We start from the raw sequence: 24,684 nt of genomic DNA on the forward strand, positions 1-24,684 counted from the left end.
ACCAAAGAAAATGTAAAGAAGCTACCATAGTTTTCAGCTCAGTAACTGCGATTAATATGGACTGTAGAAAGAAGGTTTCTTTAATATATACTTTGTGTATTCTGTAAATGCTCAGGTCTCTGCTGTGCATGAACCTCTCACGGGCACTTCCAGCCGGGAATTTAATGGTGGACTCAATGTAAGTGACGTTATGCAGTTACAGAGGGAGAACCGGGAGCTGGAGCAACAGATTGCAGAAAAAAATAAGGTGGGAATGCAAGGAATGGCATGAGAAAATAAAAGATATCTTTTTTTTTTTTTTTTTTACATACATATATACAGGTGAAACTCGAAAAAGTAGAATATCGTGCAAAAGTTAATTTATTTCAGTAATGCAACTTAAAAGGTGAAACTAATATATGAGATAGACTCATTACATGCAAAGCAAGATAGTTCAAGATGTGATTTGTCATAATTGTGGTGATTATTGCTTACAGCTCATGAAAACCCCAAATCCACAATCTCAGAAAATTAGAATATTGTGAAAAGGTGCAATATTCTAGATGTCCCACTCTAATCAGCTAATTAAGCCATAACACCTGCAAAGGGTTCCTGAGCCTTTAAATGGTCTCTCAGTCTGGTTCAGTAGGAATCACAATCATGGGAAAGATTGCTGACCTGACAGTTGTGCAGAAAACCATCATTGACACCCTTCATAAGGAGGGAAAGCCTCAAAAGGTAATTGCAAAAGAAGTTGGATGTTCCCAAAGTGCTGTATCAAAGCACATCAATAGAAAGTTTTGTGGAAGGGAAAAGTGTGGAAGAAAAAGGTGCAATATTTTATAACACCAAGTTTTACCTCATTGCAAAATGTAGAACCGTCTGTATGTTGTAAAAATGTATGCATGAGTCACTTATGTTGTGAAGATAGTGTAGTTAAAGACTTGGCCGGGAATTGGTTTTGAATGTTGACTGAACTGAATAAACAGCAGTTTCCTGAAATGCAGCCATATTCTTTTGTTCTTTGTAGACTATTAAACAGCTTCAACAGAGGATGGTGGAACTAAAGAAGACTTTACAGAAAGAGCTGGTGAGAGACTTTGAAGAGTATCTGTATCCATGTTTTGTGTGCTTTGATAATTAGATTACAGTACAGCCTCCAGCTAATTATTTTTATATTTAGCCTTATATTATTACGTCTAATAAGACTTTGTCTGCTTGGGAACAGGAGGGATTTGGGGGTGGGAGGTGTAAGTAATTTTTTGAAGCTGGAGTGAGCTGGGAAGGGAAGTGTTGGGAAACAGTAGTGAGGGAGTAGAGTGAAAACTGAAGGTTGTAGAAATTGGTGAAGTAAGGGATGGGAGAGGAGACAGTGGGTATCAGTAATGCTTGAGTGGAAAGTAGACCAGTTGCCATTGGAGTGTGAAGGTACAGAAAGTTGTGAGATTATTAGCAGTGTCACCTGCAATGATGTCCTCTCCACAATCAGGCAGCGACACCAAGCTTGACAGTGTCAGTCCCACAGACCAGGGGATGTTCACTTACTCAGCCTTTTGGCATCCATGATGCTGTGTGCAAGCATCCTGCTAACCGTCTGGTACACTGTCTGTGCTTTTCAACTTCCTCCTAACTTCCTCCCTGGCCTTAACAGCCATCTACGGACACACCGTGGACAGGCCACTACCTATTAGATGTAAAGGTCCTCTTCGAACACGATGGACAAACATCATCATCATCATCAGTTCCTCCCAGCAGACTCTATTCTGTCCCAGGCTACAAAGCAACAGGAAAGCCTAAGGTGGTGGTCGGGCTTCCCTTTGTGTGCCCATAACCTTACAAGTGTCCCGCGTTCTCTCTCCTCACTGGCAGTCAGAGAGGGAGAACACCTGCAGCATTGGCTGTGTGTGAGCTGCAGCACCTGTTCATGCAGTTTCATGCAGCTGTTGTCCAGGAGGTGCCCCAAACTCTCCCTTCATTTCCATTTCATATGGGCACAAATTGCAATTGCATACCTAGGCACACATTATTGTGAATCACTATCACATCTTAGACCTGGATTTTTATATCCATTCTACACACAAGTAGAATAGGCAAAAATCTTGGGGAAAAAAAGCACAATTACATGGTTCAGCATGCATTGCCCAGGTTGGTCTTCCTGCTGCAAACCCTCCCAGGCTTACTCCTTAACCCCTCTACGCTGGCCGCACACAAATATGTGGCCTCCCGGTGTCTGGGCCTAGACGCCGAGCGGCCGCACATTTGCGTTCAGATACGAAAAAACATATGTGCTGAGAGCGTGCCCTGCGCGCTCCCAGCACACATGTCCGGTACTCACGGAAATGTCCCGGTCTGCTCTTTCGATCACGGCGGTCACATGATCCCTAAACCCCGCCTGTCCCACCTCCCGGCTTCTGAAACTCTTAAAGGGCCGGGAGGTGCCGGCGGGAAGGGGTTAAAGGTGTTTGGAAAACTTTGCAGTTATATGGGCAGGGGATGTGCTGTGTATCATAAGACCTATTGCTTCTACCCAAGTAACAAAGTGGTTACTTGGGTGGGGCTTCCCTGACCCATTCCTATATCGCCCAGCTAACCACCTAACCCAAGTAATTGGTTGGTGCTGCAACCAACATAAACTCTGGGTAGCCACTGACAACATTTTTTTTTATTTCCCTTATTTGATACACCTTGGGCTCTCCAAGCCACAATGATAAAGTTTTAAACTCTTGGGTGGTAACTTGTGGCAACAAATGAGATCTGCAAAATATTCACCATTCCAAATACCTTGGAGTGCCTACTTTCCAAAAAGGGGCTATTTGGGGGGTGTTTGTACTATCCTGGTATTTTAGTATCACTAAACCTGTGATAGGTAGTTGGGAAGTGAAAGGAGAAAATTACAACCTTTGAAAACCTGATGTAGTTCATTGGTTCTTGGCTCAGTAATGCAGCTAGATTCCCAAAAAGTCTCATATGTGTTATCTCCATACTCAGGAGAAGTAACAGAGTGTGCCACTTATACCCATGACTTGTGGTGTAATGCCACGTATGTGTAATAAAAAAAAAATTTTTTTTTCTTCATTTTCCAAAAACATGTGGCACGAGATAAGATCTTCCAAAGACTCAACATGCCTCTCATCAAATACCTTGGGGTTATTTGGGGTGGGTTTAAACTGTCCTGATATTTTAGGGCCTACGAAAATTTGATAGGTAGTCCGGAATCCCAATGCGTAATTAACGCCCTTTAAAAGCCCAAGGTGCTAATTGGATTTTGGGACCCCTTATGTGTCTAGGAACCCAAAATTACCCCGGAAATGCAAATTGCGCGCACGTGTGTGTATGTATGTGTGTGTGTGTGTGTGTGTGTATGTGTATATATATATATATATATATATATATATATATATATATATATGTAATTTTGCGCAGCCCTGCCGCCCTGTAGCAGTAAGTCTACTATAGGGCGGCGAGCAAGCGGTTAAATACAATCTAAAAGATAATCAAACGTAACCAGTGCTCAAGTCTTCATACAACCAAGGAGATGCCAAAATGCCAACCAAAGAGGTGCTGCCCTTCTAAGATCGGGAAATCTGACCACTAGTGGAAAAGAACAGATAAGGGCGCACTCTCATCGTGCATTACCATTGTAGAACACGTATTTATTGAATAAAAAGAGGATATATACTCACAAACCAACCAGAGCTCTGAGGAAGGGGGTTCAGCTCCTGAAACACATCAGCTTATCCGCATCATTAGACACAGATGTATTGTAACTGTCTTTGTGGACCACTTATACTGCTTTTAATCTCGTTGGTTTGTGAGTATATATCCTCTTTTTATTCAATAAATACGTGTTCTACCACGGTAATGCACAATGAGAGTTCGCCCTTGTCTGTTCTTTTCCACTAGTGGTTAAATACAATCTACTTAACTGGCCAAAACCACATTTTCACAATTTCACTATTACTGTGAAGAAGTAACAAAGTGTAATCTTGCGAGCAGCTGTGTATCAATTAATTTACACACCCGCTATCAATTATATAAAACCTTATCCTACTTCTCCAATGAAAACTGCCCACCCCTTCACATACTCGCATAAATGTGCTGTATATAGAATAAAACAAAATTATAGTGCCGCAATTTCCTCACAGTACAGATGATTTCCAACCTCATTGGAATGTCAAGTGTCCAATACAATCCTTTGTGTTTCTCCAATGTGTGTAATAAGCCACCAAAGATAAATATTCAATTCGATACATTCAGTGTTTTCTCACCCATTGGTAGTGCACCTTCATCAACACCCCAGATGTGCTCTCACCTGGAGCTATTGACCTCACATATAATGTTTGCTCAAATCGCGTTTCTGGGTTTGAAATTCTGTTATGGGTAGATCACCTCCTCCATACAATTCCTCCTCTTCAAGCCCAGACTGGGACAAAAAATAGGCCCGGGCACTTTATACTGAGCAGCCAGTTTCTCCAGGGACTGGGGGGGATTGAGGAATAGGGGTCGGGCATTCATGGGGGTGGTTGGTGACGGGATGTTCATGAAGTCTGTTCTCCGCACTCTTATGTAAAGGGGCACTGTGATCTTAAGGGGACTGCAGTGTAAAGGGGCACTGTATTGATTACGGTGCCCCTTTACACTGTAGTTCCCTTTATATCACAGTGCACCTTTACGTTACAGTCTCCCTAGCAATCACAGCCCCCTATCACAGTGCCACTTGCAGTCATGCCCCCCCAATCACTTATCCCAGTGCCTCCTTTATGTATTCAGAAAAGAGATGGCCCCGTCCAGCAGAGAGACGTGCCCCATCCAGCAAAAAGACAGCCCAATCCACCCTCGCTACAGAGGCCCAGTTCACACTGATGCGGTGCGGAATTTGCGGTTTTCTGTGCATTTCCAGCACCACATCAAAATCGCACTCTGTTTATGTGAACTGCTGCAGGTGTGTATGTTAAGGTAAAGACACCCCAAAATTGGGGTGACACCCCAAAACGCAGTGTAATTTTGCAGAATTGGATCCAGTGCTGCAAAAAATGTTTCCGGGACCATTTTGGTGCGGATGCTATGCAATTTGAGCCATATGAAATGAATAGACTCAGATTGCATTGTTGTAAAAATGGCATGTGATTTGCACAGGAATGCGGTGCGATTCCTCTACGAATCACATGCGATGTGCCACATCATGACAGTGTGATCCGGGCCTTAATGCAGGACACCATGTTGGGTCCAAGAAATTCACTTACATTGTGTGTGTGAGAGAGAGTTCTTGAAAAGAACTGTCTCTCTCACAAAGTGAGTGATACTGAACAGACAGAGAACAACATGTCATGTCAGAAGGTAAAATGACAGACACAGAGCTAGACACCCAAGCATCCTCTCATGATGAACATTTACTGTTAGAAAAAATTAACTCTCATCAGAGTTAAACTAAGTCTTTACAAATTGTCTTATTTGTTCTAATAGTAAATGTTCACTCACTGGCAGTGGCAGGCTGGAACTCACTTTTTCTTTAGCCCGGCCCCCTGTGGTGTCTGTGGCACTGCAGACAGTGACACCTATCCAGCATCAGGCGATGGGGTCTCCTCCAGCTCCTCCCCCTTCACAGTCATGGGTGGCCCAATGGTCAGATGACAGCTAGCTCCCTCCCCCTAGTCCAATTGCCATACTGGAGGGACTGAATGGCTCCAGATGAGGCAGCTGAGCATCTGCATTGTATTGCTCCCCAGCCCCACATCATATTCATGTACATGCAGCCCTGGCCCAACGGGCAAATGCCCGGTATGCACTTTGCCCAGTCCCTGGGCCTGCTCCTCCTTCTTACTCCACCACTCAGCATAAAAAGTAAATAGGCACAGAATTGTGCTTTATCCTTAAAAATGTTTTATTTCTGCATATTAAACAATCAGCCACTCACATGTTTCTGGTACTTGATCGCACCAGATATAGCCAGCTTAGCAATCAACAGCAGGTTCTGTACATATAGCTCAGCATTCTCGTGTTACCAGTCCGCCAGACACCACGAGCGTTGTGACGTCACCAAGCCCCTCCACTTCATGTTGAGTCACAAGGTCACGTGGCTTCCTCAGGGGAATATAATTGGACATCACTGTTCAATCATTTTGGAATAGTGCCTATTAAGGATTATGGTAATCTGCAATTTTGGGGAGTGGAAACGTATGAAAAGCACTGGAGGGGGGATAATATGTATCCACCATGATTCTTTTATTCAACTCTAAGCATGAATTGGGGTCTTTTATCCTCAAAGGCTTAAATGCAGAATTTGATTTCATGTGTTTTCTTAGCAAACTTTAGTTTAGTTTGACAGCTGTATAGAGTTGTAAGCTCAGGACACTGTTAATTGGTAGTTTTCTCCAAATACATACAGTGCTTAGCCTAAATGAGTACACCCCTTTTGAAAAGTAAGATTTTATTCAATATCTCAATGAACACAAGAACAATTTCCAAAATTTTGACAAAACTAAGTTGTATAGAACATTTGTTTCGCTCATTACATGAAAGTAAGGTTAATAACATAAATTGGATTACAAAATCTTCAGTTTTACTCAAATTAGTTGATGCAAAAATGAATACACCCCACAACAAAAAGTACTACATCTAGTATTTTGTATGACCGCTATGATTTGTAAGGATAGCACCAAGTCCTCTAGGCATGGAATGAACAAGTTGACGACATATTGCAACATCTACCCTTTTCCATTCTTCAAGAATGACCTCTTTCAGAGCCTGGATGCTGGATGGAGAGTGATTGCTAGGGCTCTGTCCACAGCAGAGGTACTCGGACAACTGGCATTCCTGCCAGTACCTTGCATGGCCGCAGAAATGCACACTGACAAACATCTATGCACTTTGACGCACGGATGCGAGCCAGAACACGAATGCTCACACTGGCACACAGTTATGCACACTACAGTTTGGCACCAGACGGCCTTTATACGGAAGCACATCACTCTCTCAAATTGCTGGTTGATCTCTGGCTCCCCAGTACCTTTGTCCTGTGTTTCCGTTGCTATTGTGATCTGCTGTTACTCAGCTTTATCCTGGACCTGTCTTCTCTGCCTGTCTCCTGATGTGACCTCAGTTTGGCTAACAGATATTCTCACTGGCTCTCCTGTGTATGACTTCGGCTTGGCTAACGGATATTCTCACTTGCTCTGCTGTGTATACTCCGGCTTGGCTAATGGATATTCTCACTTGCTCTCTTGTGTATGACCCTGGCTATCCATCTGACTACATCTGCTCTAATCCCCATCTAGCATCTGACCCTGGCACCGAAACGACTACTCTGCTGTCCTCTGCTACTCTGAAGGCCTGCTATCTCTCATAGGTACCACCTGTCTGCAGACACAATTCTGTTTGGTGTACCTCTGACAAGCTACCTCAAGTCAGCTTCAAGCACTCCTGCAGGCAACCCGTGCTACTTTGGGCCTGACTCATCTCCAGGGGAGTATGTAATGAACTTAGCCGCAAGGGAAGCCCTCTCTCTATTGGCCAACACCAGGTACGTTATAGTATCAACCAGCCATCATCTTTGAGGCTGAGAGAGGAGCTTCCGCACTAGAGGCCCTGTGTCAACAGATGATGGCTCTTACACAAGCAGTTAAAGATCTGCAAGAAGGATACTTTCAGCTGGAAGAATGTCTCCACTCCCTCACTGCTTCTGTGACTTTTGCAGACCAGAATCCTTCTGCTTGCTCCACCCCTGCAGCTGCACCTGCCAGTTCTCCTGCTGCTATACCTGCTGTGGTGCTACTACCTCCAGAGCCAAGGGTCCCCACTGCTGAACAATTCTCAGGGGACCAATGTAAATTTAGAGCCTTTAAAAATGCCTGTGAACTTTACTTTGACCTGCAACCAAGGACTTTTTCACTTGATTCTGTCAAAGTGGGGTTCATTATCTCCCTCTTGTCTGATGAAACTCAGTCCTGGGCACACAGCCTATTGGTACAAAAAGAACCCAGCACTAAACTCTGTGACTACATTCTTCGAAGCCATGGCTGCCCTCTATGATGACCCACAGAGGACCTCCACAGCTGAATCTGACCTTCATGCCCTACAACAAGGCCGCCGCCCTGTGGAGGATTACATTGTGGAGTTCAGTAAGTGGTCAGCTGATAGCAGTTGGAACAACGCAGCTTTAAAATACCAGTTCCGTCTAGGCTTGTCCGAATCCCTCAAGGATGAGATAGCCAGAGTCGAAGCTCCCTCCTTAGTGGAGAATCTTATTCAGCTCTCTACTCAGCTGGATTGACGACTACGGAAAAGACGTTCTGAACGTACCCAGACTTTTCAACACACGTGGGTTCTGCCAGGAGTTCTAGGACAAGGGGCTCCTGCTCCTGTTCCTCAGCCCACCAACACTTCTAAAGTGGAACCAATGCAAATTGAGCTTCTCCGACCTGCTCTAACTCCTGGAGAAAGGCACACAGATGACAAGTCAATCTATGCCTTTACTGTGGGTCCATGGGCCACTTCCCGCACAACTGCCCTGTGTGACCAAGTAAGTCCAGCCAACTCTGTCCTTCGTACCTCCAATTATCCAGAACTTTAACCACTCATTATTCTCCCCTTATCATTGCAGGTGGCTGGAAAAGAGGCCAAGCTGTGGGCAATGATTGACTCGGAAGGCTGTAGCTGTTTCTTGGACATCAACCCTGCCAAGGACTTGCGTATTCCTTTTAATCCAAAGAAACAAAGACATAACGTACACCTAGCTGATGGCAGTACTCCTAGCTCAAGACCTGTTACCCAGGAAATCATCCCCATCCTAGCAACAACTGACTCAGGCCACCAGGAGTTCATTTGTTTTGACGTCATCAGGTCTCTCATGTTTCAAGCCATCCTAGAAATACCTTGGTTGCAAGCTCACAACCCACAAATCGACTGGTCCAAAGAAGAGATCACCTTCTTATCTAGCTATTGCCTTCAGCACTGTGGTTCCTCCACACCCATCAATTCTCCTGTGTGCCTCTCTGTTCAACCTACATCAGATACCAGTCAATCTGTTCCCCCTACCTGCCATGACTTTCTTGATGTGTTCGACAAGAAAAAGGCTGACACATTGTCACCTCATTGGTCTTATGACTGCCCAATTGAACTGCTTCCAGGGGCAGAAATACCTTTCGGATGGATTTTCCATTGTCCGAACTTGAGCTGGAAGCCCTCAGGCAATACATAGATGCAAAGGGATTTATCCGCCCCCTTTTCCTCACCTGCCTGGGCAGGTATCTTTTTTTTGTTAAAAAAAAAAGATCAGTCTCTCAGACCTTGCTTTGATTAGAGAGAACTCAACAAAATTACCATCAAAAATCGGCATTCACTTCCTCTTGTTTCTGAGCTATTTCAGAGGTTTCGGACAGCCCGAGTAGTCACCTCGGACCTATGGGAGGCCTACAATTTAGTCCACATTAGGGAAGGCGATGAGTGGAAAACTGCCTTCAGTACACGTTTTGGACACTTTGAGTACCTTGTGATGCCTTTTGGACTATGTAACGACCTGTAACATTTCAACACTTTGTAAACGATATCTTCAGAGAATTCCTCCATCTTTTCTTGATCGTCTACTTGGGTAATATTCTGATTTTCTCAGCCTCACTTGAACTCCACCGAGACCATGTTAGAAAAGTACTGACTACTCTGAGGATGCATGGCTTGTACGCAAAGGCGGAAAAGTGTGAATTTGAGAAGCAGTCTTTCCAGTTCTTGGGGCTCATAATCTTTACTGAGGGAGTTTCCTTGGACCCTCAGTCTCTGCAATTTTGGACTGGCCTGCACCTTCTGACAGGCAAGGGGCCCAGAGATTTGTCAGAAGTTTATCAAAGACTTTTCCACCATCATTGCCCCTATTACCCAACTCATTCGCCAGCATACACGTTTCATCTGGAGCCAGGAAGCACAAGCAGCATTTGAACCACTAAAAGCTCGATTCACCTCTGCTCCGGTATTACAACATTCCAGAACCAGCACTTCCCTTCGTTCTGGAGGTGGACGCATCTGAGGTTGCGACGGGAGCCGTGCTTTCTCAACGCCAGGGCCCAAAGGCTCTAAGGCTCTGCTTCATCCGGTAGTCCTCTGTTCTAGGAAACTGAGCCACTATGATGTGGGCGATAGGGAACTTCTGGCAATCAAAGTAGCCTTTGAAGAATGGAGATACCATGATCTTCACAAATCATAAAAATCTGGAATATTTAAGATCCGCAAAACGCCTAAGATCACTGCATGCTAGATGGGCTCTATTCTTCTCCATATCGCCCCGGATCCAAAAATGGGAAGACAGATGCTCTATCCCGTATGTTCCCTGACCCCCCCCCCCCCCAATACTATCTTGTCTGCCCAAAATGTTTTACTGATCCAACCCAGTCTAAAGTTGTCCATCAAACAGGTCTCTGCACTTTGCTCCAGACCAGAACATCACTCGTTAAGGAGGCAGGATGGTTTGCTATGGCACCAGGATAAGATCTTTGTACCCCAGGAGGTAAGATCCCACGTTCTCAGGACATTCTACGACCATCAACTCTCTGGACACTTTGAGGTTCATAAAATGATGGAACTGATCCAGCGATCCTTTTGGTGGCCCAAATTGAGTCAGGATTGCAGAGCCTGTAAAATTTTGTACAAGCTGTTTGGAGCAATATGTAAGTTTGTGGTTCAAAACACAGGAAAAAAGAAAGTCAACAAGAAAATTGGTTGTTTCTTTGGTTTTTTTTTTTTTTTTCCTTTTTTGTATTTTTGTTTCTTTTTTTTGCCTGTTTGTTTTCTGTAATGTGCTTAATGTTGCTGACTTATAAATTCATGGCATATATGTCACATAACTCTCTAAAATTTTGGATCTACATTTATACAGTAAAAGATTATAATTTACCATACTTAGTAGATGGGAACCTATATTGTATTAATCTTTACATTTTTGGAGCAGGATATATATTTCCTGGAATGTAAATAGTTTACTGTACCCCTTGAAATGCAGTATGGTGTTGCGACATTTGAAACGTTTAAAGGCGGATGTAGCCTTGTTACAAGAGACACATTTGCCAATTTTACAGATTTTCATAGGATGCAGAAATACAGTATTGGGTTGGCAAGGTCATTGGTACCCCTCAGTGAATAGGACAGGCATTATGATTCTCTTAAATCAGGGGTGTCCAAACTTTTTTCAAAGAGGGCCAGATTGGATGAAGTGAACATGGTGGAGGGCCGAACATTTTTCCGAACATTCTTTGAACCATTACAATTAAATGCAAATAAATTATTTTATGCCAAGTTAATTGCAAACGACATACTTTTCATTTCATAACATTAAGATCAACTGACAGCTGAGTTTTCACAATGTATTGAAAATAAATTTAAAAAAAACTTACCTGCACTAATGTGAAGGGTGAAAAAGGTAGCTGGAGCTGAAGTCTCTGCTCGGCAGCCGGGAGGGGAAGAGAAACACACTTCACGCTGGAAGCCCGGCCCTGACGTCACCGCCCTCTGTCGCTCCCAGCGCGGCGCAGTCACGCATGCGCACTGCTCTCTAGCAGAAGACTGTCTGCCACAGAAGGGAGGGTCGTGCGACAGCCGCATTTACACAGACCAGGGAGAACGCGCCGCAGTCAGGCATGCGCACTGCCCTCTGCTCTCAAGCAGAAGACTGTCTGCCATAGAAGGGAGGGCCATGGGAGGTCTGTTGAAGGGCCATATTAAACCGACCCCGGGCCGTAAATGGCCCGCGGGCCGGACTTTGGACATGCCTGTCTTAAATAAATCATAAAATTATTGTTCTTTCAAAAAGATATGATGAAGGAAGAAGGTTTCATATTGATTTTACATATTTCTGGTAAAAAGCTATCTGTGTATAATTTATATTTTTTCGAAATCTGCTTCCCAAACCTTTTTCCAGGAAATCACTTCATGGGTTATGCAAGATGAAATTAAAGAAAAAATCGTAGCAGGAGACTTCAGCTCAGTTATGGATAAGAAGGAAGACTGAGACCTCTTAAGGAAAAAGTATGGGGCAAACTTAGAAATGAAATCTTAAAGCCTACTTTTTTACAAGATATGGCAGGGAGACTAGATATATGGAGAATGAATCCAACGGAGAGAATATATACACCTTTTTCCCACTCTCATCTTACTTTTACAAGGATAGACTATATATTTGTAACCCCGCCTATGCAATCATATATAGTGAATGCGGAAATACATCCTATAGCTATATCTGATCATTCCCCACTAGTGGTAGAAATACAAGACTATATATCAAAAGGAGGCGCCATGCTTTGGAGGTTCCCAACCCATTTGTCTCAGGATAAACCATTTTAACAGATGTTGAGGGAGGCCTGGGAGGAATATTATTATTATTATTATACAGTATATAGCGCCAAAAGGTTTACTCAGCGCTGTACATTATAGTGGGGAGCAGTACATGAGACAATACAGTAACAAAACAATACACGAGGGGTTCAAGGCCCTGCTCTTTCGAGCTTACAATCAATATGAAGCAAATAATGCTGAACATAGAACCAATATGAAGTTATTTTGGGAAACAGATAAAGCATACATGAGAGGCAAGATTATGTCCTATGCTACAGCTTTAAAGAAAAACGTTAGAGCCCAGAATAATGAAGCAAGCAGTTTACTACGTATAGCTCAAATTCAGTCATCTTGCTCTCCATCGAAACAGTCTAGTGAGGGATGGTTAAAGGTGAAACAACAATTTGATTATTGGGCATCACAAGTGGAGTTAAATTTTGAAGCCTATATTGGACTAAAATTCCATAAATATGGAAATAAAGCAGGACAGTTATTGGCAAATCTAACTAGGGGACAACTATTTTCTGCACATATCAATGCTTTAAGGGATACTGACAATAGCCTGGTATACCATCCCAAACAGATAAACTCTATATTAAAGCAATTTTATTGAGATCTATATTCACCACAAAAGATGGATGCATTGGGAGGAAAAGAATTTGTGCGGCAAGTTCCTCTCCCGAAAATATCCTCAGAAGCTTTAGCAGTCCTTAGTAGTCCCATATCAATGGAAGAAATTAATGGAATAATTAAGCAACTTCCAAAGGAAAAAGTCCCAGGACCAGATGGCTATACAGGGGAGTTATATACAATATTACAAACACAACTTTCCCCAATATTACATGCATTATATTCTGACATATGGTCTGGAGCGGACTATTTGAATACAGGAAAAGAGGCCTATATAAAGGTGTTGCCTAAGAAAGGAAAAGATCCAACACAACTGGGGTCGCACCATCCAATATCATTACTAAATGTGGATGTAAACATTTTCTCAAAATTAATAGCGTAACGTCTATCCTTGATTTTACCCACTTTAATATAAGCAGCCAAGGTTGGGTTAGTCAAAGGCCGCTCAGCAGTTTTGAATACATGTAAAGCATTGGCTGCTTTTAAATTTGCGAAAAACAATCCAAAAAAAGAAATAGCCTTGATAACAATTGATGCTGAAAAGGCATTTGACAATATGGACCTGGCTTGGTCAGTTGAAGTCGTGCAAAACATGTTTTCTTTTTTAGGACAGTTAATGCACTTTCTTTCAATTATGTATAAAAACCTGGTTGCTGGAGTATATACCCCAGGATTTATTTCTACCTCTTTGCAAACAGGTAATTTTTCTCCTTCACTGATGTGTGTTTATGAGGCTGCACGTATAGGCAGCACTGATAAGGTGGCATGGATAATCAGCACTGATATGCAGCAATGATGGGCACTGATAGGTGGCACTACTGCTAGACACTGGGCAGCACTGCTAGGCAGTGCTGATGGGGGGGATTGCTGGGCACAGGTGGGTGACAGTGGTGGGCAGCACTGCTGGGTACTGATGATCAGTGCCCATCTGTTCTTTGACAATTGCTGGTTATCGGCAGTACTTTCCTCATGCTGTGACAGCGTGAGGAAAGTGCAGGCAATAACCGTCAACTGTATTTACCCGGTGATATGCTGTGTCATTGGACACAGCAATCACGGAGATCGCCGAGGGCACGTTCTGGGAGGATGTCATATGACGCCCTTCCAGAACTGGACAATCGCGCTGTAGCCATCAGTCAGCTATAGCTCGGTTGCCAAGTGGTTATTTGAATTAGATGAATAATTAGATTATATTTATATGGGAGGTTATATATAATATTAGCCAAGTAAGATATGGCATAACCGTAATATCAGTATAATAATAAATAATGTCAATAGACCAGTGGTCCTGTATATCTGACAAATAGATACTATTAGGAGGCAGTCGGAAGTTCTAATAATAAATTGTCAGATTCATAATATATGTGTTACAAATAACTGTACTTCACTGGTTATCGGGACAGACTAAAACATTTAATGTGAAAATGGCTTAATGTAGCTTAACGTGTAATAAACTGCCTAAATCTCAATCAATTGACTTGAAACTTTGCACAGCCCAAGATCTCAACCTCCCAAACATGTCCTAGAAGTTTCATAGATTTCAGCCTTCCACAAAGAAAATGGGGGACATTAAGCTTGTTTTTTGGGGAGATTAATGTGGCTTAACGTACAAAAAAGAGCTTAGATGTTGACCAATCTCCCCCAAACTTTACACAATAGAAGACTCTATCTATGTCAACATATTCTGAAACTTTCAGATCATTTGGTAAATCACACCAAAAGTTATTCACATTAAGCTATATTTTACAGTGCTAAAACATTTAATGTGAACAGCTTAATGTAAAAAGAGCTTAACGTACCATAATGTGCCTAAATATCAATCAATTGACTTGAAACTTTGCACAGCCCAAGTTCTCAAAGTCCCAAACATGTCCTAGAAGTTTCATAGATTTCAGCCTTCCACAAAGAAAATGGGGGACATTAAGCTTGTTTTTTGGGGAGCTTAATGTGGCTTAACGTACAAAACAAAGCTTAGATGTTGACCAATCTCCCCCAAACTTTACACATTAGAAGACTCTATGTCAACATATTCTGAAACTTTCAGATCATTTGGTAAATCACACCAAAAGTTATTCACATTAAGCTATATTTTACAGTGCTAAAACATTTAATGTGAACAGCTTAATGTAAAAAGAGCTTAACGTACCATAATGTGCCTAAATATCAATCTATTGACTTGAAACTTTGCACAACCCAAGTTCTCAATGTCCCAAACATGTCCTAGAAGTTTCATAGATTTTGATTTTTCACAAAGCAAGTGAGTGACATTAAGCTAAGACCTAGACACAGGGGTAGAGGCTTCTTCCCACCCAAATCTATACGAAGCCTCCAGTCTGCAGCCCCTGATCCAAGAATTACAAAACCCAGAGAAAGTAAAAAAACTTAGTTTTCTCCACTCGGAAAAACTATTCTGGAGCCTCTCGCACACATGCGACTCGTGTTGTCTTGAATCCCACTAATACAATGGCAGGGCAAAAGATCAGTTCAGGAGGCAGGCAAAAAGCATGGTTGATTTTAACAGGCCAGGGTCAATTCACATGGAAGGCAGAAACGTGGTGGATAAGTTAAAGCAGCAGGCAAAGGCATCGTCAATAAACAGTCCAGAGTCAGTTCAGGCGGCAGGCCTGAGGCATGGTCGTTAAATAGTCTAGGTCATACGGGAAAATTGCAGATAGTGCAATATGGTGACTATGGTTTTATCGGTCTATTAAACATTTGAATCAGACATATTGACCGCTGGCTGTGTACGTCATTGCATAATTAATCTGGCTTTCACCACGAGCGCTCTGATTTTCTTGGTTTTATCAATATCACATCACATTCCTAATGGTCATCGGAGCAGCTGTGAGACTGTGCTTTGTCAATTTTACTTCTACACTGTGAAATATGTTGGTCACTGGTATAGATGTGGATTTGGCACTGGTAATGTGTGACAGATATTGATCACTGGTACAGATGTGGATATTACACCGGTAAAGTGACCACTGTTACACTGACAGATGTGAATTTGACACTGATGCGCTGTGACAAATGTGGACCACTAGTACACTGTGACAGATGTGGTCTACTAATACAAATGTGTAAGCTTCCTAGTGCCAGATCCAATGTATAATGCAAATGTATGGAAGTATGGATCGCTCATGGCAGGGCACAGAGACAAATCAGCATGTTTACAATCCGATAGATAGAATCAAAACAAGAGTACTAGTTGAATTTTTGCAGCCTTGATTTCCTTTTTTTAGATTATGTTCTAATCTTTATAACTTTTAAATGATGATCGTGTTCCTTCATTGTTATATATTTTTAAATGCCATTTTCTTATTCTTTATAGCATTTGACATGAGGTATATAGGTTTTATGTTTAGCCTTTAAACATTTTGCCCATGGGAATATACACTAACCAGCCACTTTATTAGGGACACCTGTTCAATTGCTTGGTAACACAAATTGCTAATCAGCCAATCACATGGCAGCAACACAATGCATCTTAAATCCCCTTTCTTCCCCATTCTGATGCTCATTTTGAACTTCAGCAAGTAGTCTTCACCAAGTCTAGATCCCTAAGCATCTAGATGTGGTGAAGACGACTTGCTGAAGTTCAAACCGAGCATCAGAATGGGGAGGAATGGGTATTTAAGTGAGTTTGAACGTGGCATGGTTGATGGTGTCAGACAGGCTGGTCTGAGTATTTCAAAAACTCCTGATTATTCACGCACAACTCTAGGGTGTACAGAGAATGGTCCAAAAAAGAGAAAATATCCAGTGAGTGGCAGTGCTGTGGACGCAAATGCCTGGTTGATGTCAGAGGAGAATGGGCAGACTGGATGCTGTGGCATTCAGATGGTAGGTGTAAATGGCATAAACAACATGAAAGCATGGTTCAATTCTGCCTTGTATCAACGGTTTAGGCTGGTGGTCGTGGTGTAATGGTGTGGGGGAAATTTTCTTGGCACTAGCAAGGTGTACCTAGTAAAGAGGCCGGTGAGTGTATATTGCAGTGTTTGCATTCAGTCGATTTGAAGAATTCCCATTTCTATTCTGTGTTCCTTAATGACAATATTTCCTCCCAGTCTAAGTCTTGAAGAGCATCCCTTTGAAAATTTGTTCTGATTAAGTGTTTCCAATATATGCACAGCTTACATTAAATGAAATCATGTTGGTCACTGCTACCCAGATGTTCTTTTATATGAGCATTAGAAATAGGCTCCTCATAATTTGAGATTCCTTGGTTGAGCAGAGCATCATTTCTAGTTTTGGCTTCTGTAACCTGTACCAAAAAATTGTCTTGTGGCAGTTTTACAAATTTAGTTCTTGAACAGATCACCATACTTGCTCCATTCCATTCACCTGTGTTTTAAAGGCAGCAATGGCTGCTTCCTTTGCACCTTGTCTGGAAAAAAGAGAATTTTGGACCACTGTAGCAAATTGCACACACCGTCCTCGAGCATGTTTTACATCTTATTCAGATGTCAACTTTAATATTGTAGGATAAAAATGGGAATTAATGTATGCCCTAAATGGGCAATCTTGTATGAAGTTTTACACTGGGCCTCATTATTAAAGGAACTGAGGGAAGTTGTGTCTCCATGTGTGTTACTCATAACAAGTAGATTATTTGATGCCTAATCTACATCCATATGATTGATGCAGAGAAAGTTCCTTTCTTAGACACTTGGCCAACCCAGGCCCCGTTATAATTGCTATAATTTTTTTTTTTTTACAATTTGCTGGTATCAAATGGACAATAACCTCCATGTAATGATGTATAAATTGTGGCATCTTACATTTCCAGTATGATTTTTGTGCCTGATGGATGGCTGTAGTCTATAAAGTTAATTCCTATAACTACACTTAAAATTCTTCAAGATCTAATCTGAACTGTTATTTTTAGAAACTAAAACCAGAGCCAGAGGTAACTGATGTGCGAGAGAAGCCAAATCCTGATCCACTGACAACCTCCCTCACTGTGACCAGCTCATCTGACCTTACTGACTCACGAGAGATGAACTTTGAGTACTTGAAACATGTTGTGTTAAAGTTTATGTCTGCGCGGGAAGCAGAGGTAAGCAACATGCATAATGATAGAAACAATTTGTTACTTTTACCCCCTTCCTGACCAGGGCAATTTTCAGCTTTCAGCGCTATCACACTTTGAATGACAATTGCGCGGTCATGCAACACTGTACCCATATGAATTTTTTAGCATTTTTTTGAGAAAGATAAAACTTTATTTTGGTGGTATTTATTCACCGCTGGGATTTTATTTTTTTTTGCTATGTAAATGAAAATGTCTAAAAATTTTGAAAAAAAGTGTTTTTCTTATAAAATTTTGCAAATAAATAATATTTCATCATAAATCTTGGCCAAAATTTATTCCGTTATCTTTTTAGTAAAAAAAAATAAGCCAAATTAGTTTATAACCAAAAATGATCATTTTTAAACATTTTTTTTTACATTTAAATTTTTTTTTTATATTATTTATTTTATTATTTTTTTTACATACTGTCACCCTAGCAGTACAGTGTCGCCATGGTGACACTTTACTACTTTTGGGGGGTGATGAAGATTTTTTTTTTTACACTGATTGCTTTTACACCCATATAGGATGTAAAAGCAATCATTTCTCTTTCTCTCTGTCTGCATTCTTGCAGCCATTGAGAACTACTGATTCACAGATTTGACATGTAGTAAGCAATGATGTCCGAAGTGACATCTTGCTTACTGCTTTGCATGTGATCACTGATTGGCCAATCAGTGATCACATGATCGGGACCTCGTACAGAGGTCCCGTCCGACGATCTGTGTTTCACTGTGTCCGGAGGACACAGCGGGCACTGGCTCGCGGTGCTGCGTGCTCCCGGGGAGCTCGCACAAGCAGGGTGCGGGGAAGCCGTTTATAAACGTCCACTCGACCCTGCAGTGCCACTGTCCGGCCGTTTATGTACAACGGCCGGTCGGGAAGTGGTTAAAGGGACCCTGCTGCTAGAAAAGAAAATGCAAGTATAACATAAAAGCACTTGGAGCAGCTTGAAATAGATGTCAGATATAACTAAATGCCATGTCATTTAGAAAGGCAAAGCTCTGAGCTTGCCAGTAAGTCCCAGCTAATCACATTCTTTTTAACTCAACACTATGAAGGGTTGCTTGTCTGGAGAAAAAGAATGGGCTGGTGACTGAAAGTGGCCAGCAAGCTTTGGCACTGGGAGGAAGTTGTTAAAGCTTCCTTTGTCAGAATTGCCAAGAATTCAGCCTTATCTGAAGGCTTTCTGAAGCTTCTGCAGGTACAGTGAAGGAAATAAGTATTTGATCCCCTGCTGATTTTGAATGTTTGCCCACTCACAAAGAAATGATCAGTCTAAAAATCGAATGGTAGGTGTATTGTAACATTAAGAGACAGAATAGCAACAAAAAATTCTACATAAATGCATGTCTAACAAATTATGCACTGATTTGCATGTTCATGAGGTAAATAAGCATTTGATCCCCTATCATTCAGCAGGATTTCTGGCTACCATGTGTCTTTCATACAGGTAACAAGCTGAGATTAGATGCAGTCTCTTAAAGGGAGTGCTGCTGATCTCATTTTGTTACCTTTATAAAAGACACCTGGCCACTGGAGCAATCAAACAATCAGATTCCAAACTCTCCACCGTGGCAAAGACCACAGAGCTGTCCAAGGATGTCAGGGACAAGATTGTAGACCTACACAAGGCTGGACTGGGCTACCAAACTATCGCCAAGCAGCTTTGTGAGAAGGTGACAACAGTTGTTGCAATCATTCGCAAATGTAAGAAACACAAAACAACTGTTAGTCTCCCTAGGTCTGGTGCACCATGCAAGATCTCACCTCGTGGAGTGTCAATGATCATGAGAACAGTAAGGAATCATCCCAGAACTACACATGAGGATCTTGTCAATGATCTCCAGGCAGCTGCCACCACAGTTACCAAGAAAACAACTGGTAACACACTACGCCAACAAGGATTGAAATCCTGCAGTGCCTGCAAGGTCCCTCTGCTCAAGAAAGCACATATCCAGGCCCGTCTGAAGTTTGCCACTGAACATCTGAATGATGCAGAGGACTGGTTGAAAGTGTTGTGGGCAGATGAGACCAAAATCGAGCTCTTAGGCATCAACTCAACTTGCTGTGTTTGGAGGAAGAGGAATGCTGCCTATGACCCCAAGAACACCATCCCAACTGTCAAACGTGGTGGAAACATTCTGCTTTGGGGGTGTTTTTCTGCTAAGGGGACAGGATAACTGCACCGCATCAAAGGGACATTGGACGGGGCAATGTACCATCAAATCTTGGGTGAGAACCTTCTTTCCTCAGCCAGGGTATGGAAAATGGGTCATGGATGGGTGTTCCAGCATGACAATGACCCAAAACACATGGCCAAGGCAACAAAGGAGTGGCTCAAGAAGAAGCACATTAAGGTCCTGGAGTGGACTAGCCAGTCTCCAGACCTTAATCCAATTGAAAATCTGTGGAGGGAGCTGAAAGTTCTATTTGCCAAACGTCAGCCAGCAAGCCTTAGAGACTTGGAGAGGATCTGCCAAGAGAAGTGGGCCAAAATCCCTCCTGAGATGTGTGCAAACCTGGTGGCCAACTACAGGAAACATCTAACCTCTGTGATTGCCAACAAGGGATTTGCCATGTACCTGGTTGGGGAGCCTGCCGTGGAGAGGAGGGTGTCCTCTTACCACTCCTGCTCGGGACCCCTGATAGGGTAAACAGAATGCACTGAGACAGAAAAGGCACGAGTACCTGGTGGGTCTGAGGTGACAGCAGGCAGGTGATGACCCAGAAGACCAGGACGCAGGTCAGTTGCAGGTGAGCGGGTGCAGCAACAGGAAGGTATAGCGGAGGGTTGGACAACCGCGGGCAGCTGGCAGCCAGAGATAATCGCAGGCAGGAGAGATTGCAGCATCAGACAAGCTGGGGTCAGGATCAATCGGGCAGATCAGGTACAGGGAGCAGGCAAGCAGATAGTCAAGGAATGAGCTGGGTCAGTGCAGGCGGAGTTCAATCGTGGTCAGGTCAAATCAGGTAGGTAACAGGAATTGGGATACAAAGCAATAAGCACAGAATGTAGTAGACCAGAAGGCATAGGTTTAAGTGCAGCAGGGGTTTAAAAACCCCGCCTGTGCACGCCGGTATGCGCACAGCTGCATGCGCATTGCCACGCCCGACAGGCACCCAGCGTTGGCTCACAGATGTGCGCCGACGCGAAGCTTCTTTACCCTAACAGCCACCAAGTACTAAGTCATGTTTTGTGAAGAGGATCAAATATTTATTTCCCTCATGAACATGCATATCAGTGCATAATTTGTTAGACATGCATTTCTTCTGAATTTTTTTGTTGCTATTCTGTCTCTCAGTTTTACAATACACCTACCATTCGATTTGTAGACTAATCATTTCTTTGCGAGTGGGCAAACATTCAAAATCAGCAGGGGATCAAATACTTATTTCCTTCACTGTAGGTATCCCTTCTTGCCTATACAGTGGGGATCGAAAGTTTGGGCACCCCAGCTAAAAATTTGTATTTATGTGCATAAAGAAGCCAAGGAAAGATGGAAAAATCTCCAAAAGGTATCAAATTACAGATTAGACATTCTTATAATATGTCAACAAAAGTTAGATTTTATTTCCATCATTTACACTTTCAAAATAACAGAAAACAAAAAAATGGTGTCTGCAAAAGTTTGGGCACCCTGCAGAGTTAACATCTTGTACTGCCCCCTTTGGCAAGTATCACAGCTTGTAAACGCTTTTTGTAGCCAGCCAAGAGTCTTTCAATTCTTGTTTGAGGTATCTTTGCCCATTCTTCCTTACAAAAGTCTTCCAGTTCTTTGAGATTTCTGGGCTGTCTGTCACGCACTGCTCTTTTAAGGTCTATCCATAGATTTTCAATTATGTTGAGGTCAGGAGATTGTGAAGGCCATGGCAAAACCTTCAGTTTACGCCTCTTGATGTAATCCCCCGTGGATTTCGAGGTGTGTTTAGGATCATTATCCATTTGTAGAAGCCATCCTCTCTTTAACTTCAGCTTTTTCACAGATGGCATCAAGTTACCATCCAAAATTTGCTGAAATTTTATTGAATCCATTTTTCCTTCTACTCGTAAGATGTTCCCTGTGCCACTGGCTGCAACACAACCCCAAAGCATGATTGATCCAACCCCATGCTTAACAGTTGGACAGAGGTTCTTTTCATTAAATTCTGTGCCCCTTCTTCTCCAAACGTACCTTTGCTCATTCCGGCCAAAAAGTTCAATTTTTTTTTTTGTTTACAAACGATTTTATTGTACATAAGTAGACAGTAAAACAACAGCACAGTATGAAAGTGATATTGTCAACAAAAATATGGCACATTTGAACCGTACAATACATAAAAGTATATTAACATAAAAAAGAAGATAGAGGAAGAAAGAAAGTTATGAGTGCATGAGATACATAATGATAAAACAGATTGAGTGATACAGCTATCAACAATATATGTCAGCCATTCCTTATTGGGGATGTTGTCAATCATGCAATAAATGTCTACAATCCTTCCATGACTCCCATTTTTTATCGTATAAGTGCATCTTATCCAGTAGTGTATAATGAATACGTTCCATAAGCATTACAGCGTCAATTCTGTGTAAAACAGAGTCCAAGGGTACAGCATTAGACCGCCAATGCAGGGCAATGGACCACAAAGTGGCAATACATAATGTATGTAGCAATCTCAGAGTGGCATCAGAGACCCCTGGGATATGAACCCCCAATAAACAGGTCTGTATAGACAACTGTATCGGGTTGCCCGATAGTGAGGTAGCCACCTCAGATATCTTACGCCAGATCAAAGATATGTTTGGGCAATCCCAAAACATATGGACCAAAGTACCTGTGCGGCCACAACCCCGGAAACATAAAGGGGATGTTTGTGGGAACATTGTATGTAGTCTGGACGGAGTATAATACCATCTGGTTAAAACTTTAAGGGCCGTCTCACGAACCGAAAGAGATCTAGAGCTCTTGCATATATTATCCACCATGGAGTCCCAATCCTCATCCGAAAAAGTGATACCACAATCCTCCTCCCACCTCTGCCTGTACATAGGAGGAGCATGAAAAAGACAGATCAAAAATTGGTGATAAAGATCTGAAATAAGACCCCTACCTCTAGGAGAGTCACGGCTGACACGCTCAAAAAAAGAGATCGGAGAAGACGGGGTAAGGCCAAAGTGTGCATTAAAAAAGTGCCTAATCTGTCTATAACGAAGGTACTCACGAAGAGGAACATCAAATAGCACGCGCAGCATATCGAAGGTAATATAAGATCCTCCTCTTTGGAAATCAGATAATCTGATAAAGGATCGATCATACCACCAACGAAACATGTGAGGGGAAGAGAAGGCTACAACAAAAGTAGGATCACCAAAAAATGAAACACCTGGGGGAATATGAGAGACTAAACTCAGCTTAGCCTTGTATTTGGACCAAAGTGTCAGTGAGTGGGTCACTATAGAGTTATGAAAAGTAAGCGATCGGGGGGAGATTTTAGACCACAAAATTCCCGGTAAATAAAAAGGACGTATCGACTGAGACTCAAACTTAATCCATGGGATTTGAGAGTTAATAGTAGCCCATTGTGACAATTGCGCAAAACGAGCCGAGAGGTAATATAGCCAAAAATTGGGAAGACCAAGACCTCCCGTCCGTTGTGAGCGATATAAAATGGATGAGGCAAAACGTGGATGCTTATTTCCCCAAATAAAATTGTTAATAATCCGCTGAAAATGATCCAAAAACGTTTTTGAAACCGGAACTGGAAGTGCTCTAAAAAGATAAAGTAGTTTGGGCAAGATATTCATTTTAACCGCCGTGACTCTACCCAGAAAGGAGATATGATAACCATGCCAAATCTTCAGTAGAGTAGAGAGACGTGACACACATGGTGGATAATTAGCCACAAACACATCAGAGTATCTTGGAGCAAGATTAATCCCCAAATAGGATATCCTGTCCTTGACCCAGCGAAATGGAAAAGAACTACGGAGAGATGCACTTAGGGAGTCAGGAACATTAACAGGCATAATTACCGATTTGGTAAAATTAACAGTGAGGCCTGACACTTTAGCAAAATCATTCAATACGGCACACAAATTGGGCAAAGAAGTCAACGGGTTAGTAATAAAAAGCATAACATCATCAGCATACATGCTCAGCTTAAAGTGTGAAACTAATAACGAATAACCAGAAATATCCGAATGTGATTTGATCGCCAATGCCAAAGCTTCCAACACCAGCGCAAACAAAAGGGGCGAAAGAGGACAACCCTGACGGGTACCTCTACCCAATGTAAAAAAGTCAGAGTTACAGCCAGGAAGCCTTATTCTTGTTTTAGGAGAATCGTATAGGGCATGTATGCCTGCCAAGAACCCATCACTGAAACCCATTTTCTGTAGCAAAGAGAACAAGTAGGGCCAAAGGACACTGTCAAAGGCCTTGTTTATGTCTAAACTCATCAACAGAACCTCTTTGGAATGTAAATTGGCATCTTGGATAACGTTTAGAGTGAGACGAATGTTATCAGTAATAAATCTGTCGGGAATAAAACCCGACTGGTCTGGAGATACCAAAGAGGAGATAATAGAAGCCAACCTGTTCGCCAAAATGCGGCTAAATATCTTCAGATCGTTATTCATTACTGAGATTGGTCTATAGTTTTGCGGCAAACAGTGGTCTTTCTGTGGCTTGGGTATTAGAGAC

At 42.3% G+C, this 24,684-nt stretch overlaps 1 protein-coding gene across 2 annotated transcripts in view; it reads left to right on the plus strand.

Annotated features, from left to right (window-relative positions):
- Positions 1-24,684, plus strand: part of GOLGA1 (golgin A1) — a 385,049-nt gene that overhangs the window by 273,893 nt on the left and 86,472 nt on the right. For both annotated transcript variants that reach the window (XM_089669420.1, XM_089669419.1), the window contains exons 15-17: positions 116-247; positions 1,010-1,069; positions 17,813-17,983. In XM_089669420.1, the coding sequence (XP_089525546.1) occupies positions 116-247; positions 1,010-1,069; positions 17,813-17,983 (363 nt within the window). The remainder of the gene's footprint in view (positions 1-115; positions 248-1,009; positions 1,070-17,812; positions 17,984-24,684) is intronic.

The sequence above is a fragment of the Staurois parvus genome, unplaced genomic scaffold, assembly GCF_062004578.1.
Source record: "Staurois parvus isolate SC_StPar_1 unplaced genomic scaffold, SC_StPar_1.0 ptg000076l, whole genome shotgun sequence".
In the NCBI taxonomy this organism is placed as follows: Eukaryota; Metazoa; Chordata; class Amphibia; order Anura; family Ranidae; genus Staurois; species Staurois parvus.